Source organism: Bison bison, unplaced genomic scaffold (assembly GCF_000754665.1).
Source record: "Bison bison bison isolate TAMUID 2011002044 unplaced genomic scaffold, Bison_UMD1.0 scf7180017846849, whole genome shotgun sequence".
NCBI classification, from domain to species: domain Eukaryota; kingdom Metazoa; phylum Chordata; class Mammalia; order Artiodactyla; family Bovidae; genus Bison; species Bison bison.
In genome coordinates this window covers 1-2,211 of record NW_011477422.1, presented here as the reverse complement: position 1 = coordinate 2,211, position 2,211 = coordinate 1, and the positions used below count along the sequence as shown (strand labels likewise).

The 2,211-nt window shown below is 66.3% G+C and overlaps 1 protein-coding gene across 1 annotated transcript in view; it reads left to right on the top strand.

Annotated features, from left to right (window-relative positions):
- PIGQ (phosphatidylinositol glycan anchor biosynthesis, class Q) overlaps positions 1-2,205 on the top strand; it is a 7,816-nt gene extending 5,611 nt beyond the window's left edge. The window contains exons 6-7 of the mRNA XM_010840945.1: positions 515-853; positions 1,551-2,205. Of these exons, the coding sequence (XP_010839247.1) occupies positions 515-853; positions 1,551-1,703 (492 nt within the window). The 3' untranslated portion in view covers positions 1,704-2,205. The remainder of the gene's footprint in view (positions 1-514; positions 854-1,550) is intronic.
- Positions 2,206-2,211: the final 6 nt, after the last annotated feature.

Below are 2,211 nucleotides of genomic sequence, written 5' to 3'. Positions count from 1 at the left end.
GGTCCAGCCTACCCAGTGCAGGGTCTTTGAACAGTCGGGGAAACTGGGGGTTCCTGGCGTGGCCCCCGGGTGACCAGTGTGCCCAGGAGGCCCTGGGCTGGTTTGCAGCCAGCAGCTCGGCCCACCCCAGAGCTTGTGGCGGCTGCTCGCAGCCAGTTTGGAGTCAGGAGACATGAATGTGCGTGTTTGTGGGCTTTGGGCCTTGAATCTGCCCACCGGATGTCCTCAAACCCTCTTTCCGAGAGCTTCCTCCGCTGACCCCCAGGTGGCCCAGGCTCCCCCAGTCCCCACCACACCTCAGCCCCCGGACCTGGCACCTCCCTGGCCCCGCCTGCGCTCAGGCCTGCGCAGTCCTTTTAACTTCACAGGAAAGGAAAGGCTGCAGATGCCGCCTCTTCTCTCCACTGCGTTGCCTTGGGGCCTCTTCATCAATTGATAATTAGCTCCTATTTCTCCTTTTAAGAACCTTCCACCTTGGGGATCCCCAGGCATGGGAGCCTACACTGCAGGCTAGAGTGTGGTGGGTCCCCGAGTCAGCTGTGCTGGAAGGCACTGTGATGAGCAGGGTGCCCACCCCCCAGTGGGTGCTGTGTCCACTCTAGGAAACCCCTGCCCTGCTCACAGAGCAGCACAGCCTGCTGGCTCTTCCCTGCCTGCAGACCCTGGGCTTTGGTCTCAGTGCGGTTCTGCCGGAGCTCTGGTGAGGGGCGGCTGCTACCCACAACGTGCAGCCCTCCAAGGGGCGCACTGCGAGGACCGCCCCGCCTCACCGGGCCTCGCTCTCCTCACAGCCGGTGTGAAGTTCCGGGTCCTGGAGCACGAGGCTGGCCGGCCCCTGCGCCTCCTGATGCAGGTAAGGCCTCCCTGCGGCCCTCGCGTTGCTGCCCGTGGACAGGCGCCCTGCTCACCGTGAGGCCCCCTGTTCTGGGGCATGTTCTCTGCCCCCCTGGTGGGGGGCCTCAGGGGCCCCGGGGAGACTCCCCTGCTCCCAAGGCCTTTGGGCACCGTGACGCCCCCTCTGCCTGGGCCTTCCCCCAGCGTTGAATCCCTGTGGTGTGCCAGACACCCTGGGGTACCCAGGCTCTACCTGTTGGGCCCTGCGTCCCTGTGTCCTGCCCTGGGCCGGGGCTCTGTCTCCAGGCAGGATATCAGAGACTTGGCACAGGCCAGCCCTGTTGGGTTGGGGCCTGTCCCCCTGGGGCTGTGGGCCAGTTGCCTGAGGCGCAAAAGCAGCCAGGCTGGCCTGAGAGGAGAGTTCAGAGGCTAAGGAGCCTGTGTGGTTTTCTGGGGAGGCCTGGAGCGAGGTGGTTTTCAAGGAGTGAGTCCTGGAGCGGGGTCTCGGCCCCCGCAGCTGGGCCAGAGCAGAGCACTGCTGACTGAGGCCCGGGCCTGCCTGACCTGTGTGCCCCAGCAAGAGTGTGTCTGGCTCGGAGCCAGCCCTGCCCTGCAGTTGTCCAGCCCAGGGACCCCCAGGACAGCCTGCGAGGCCTGGAGAGGGAGTCCGGGGGTTGGGGCCATGTCCTGGCTGATCGCTGCCCTTGTGCTTCCAGATAAACCCTCTGCCCTTCAGCCACGTGGTGCGCACCTACCGCCTCCCCAGCTGTGGCTGCCACCCCAAGCACTCCTGGGGTTCCCTGTGCCGCAAGCTGTTCTTCGGGGAGCTCATCTACCCCTGGAGGCAGAGAGGGGACAAGCAGGACTGAGGGCCCGGCCCCCAGCCCGCCTTGCACCGCCATCTGCCAGGTGTCAGGGCGGCACACACCTCTTGCTGCCCCTGGTTGTCGGGGCCTCTGCAGGCCCCACCCGTCGCATCTCCACCCGACTCCGGTCCTGGGGGTGGTGAGGAGGGGGATGCGCGCAGTCAGCCAAGCCAGCACCCAGCTTCAGCACCATCAGCTCTGCCTCGGGGCCCCCTGCTGACCTGTTGTGACGGCACGGTTCACCTTGTCCCACCGGCCCCTGGACCTGCCCCAGACCCGGACGGGTGTGCAGAGCCTTGCCTCTGCCCGCTTTGCCCGTTCCCAGTGGGATGGGCCGGCGATCTTCCTGGCTGCTCCCCTGCACCCCGCCCTGTCATGGGTAGGGGGGCCCTTCCCAGGGTGCACTCAAGTAACCTCGAGACTCTGGCCCCCAAGCATCTCCTTCCCTGGGGGCTGCTCCCTGGGGTCCCCAGTGCCTTCCAGCTTGTCTCAGTGGGGAAGAAGCCAGCCA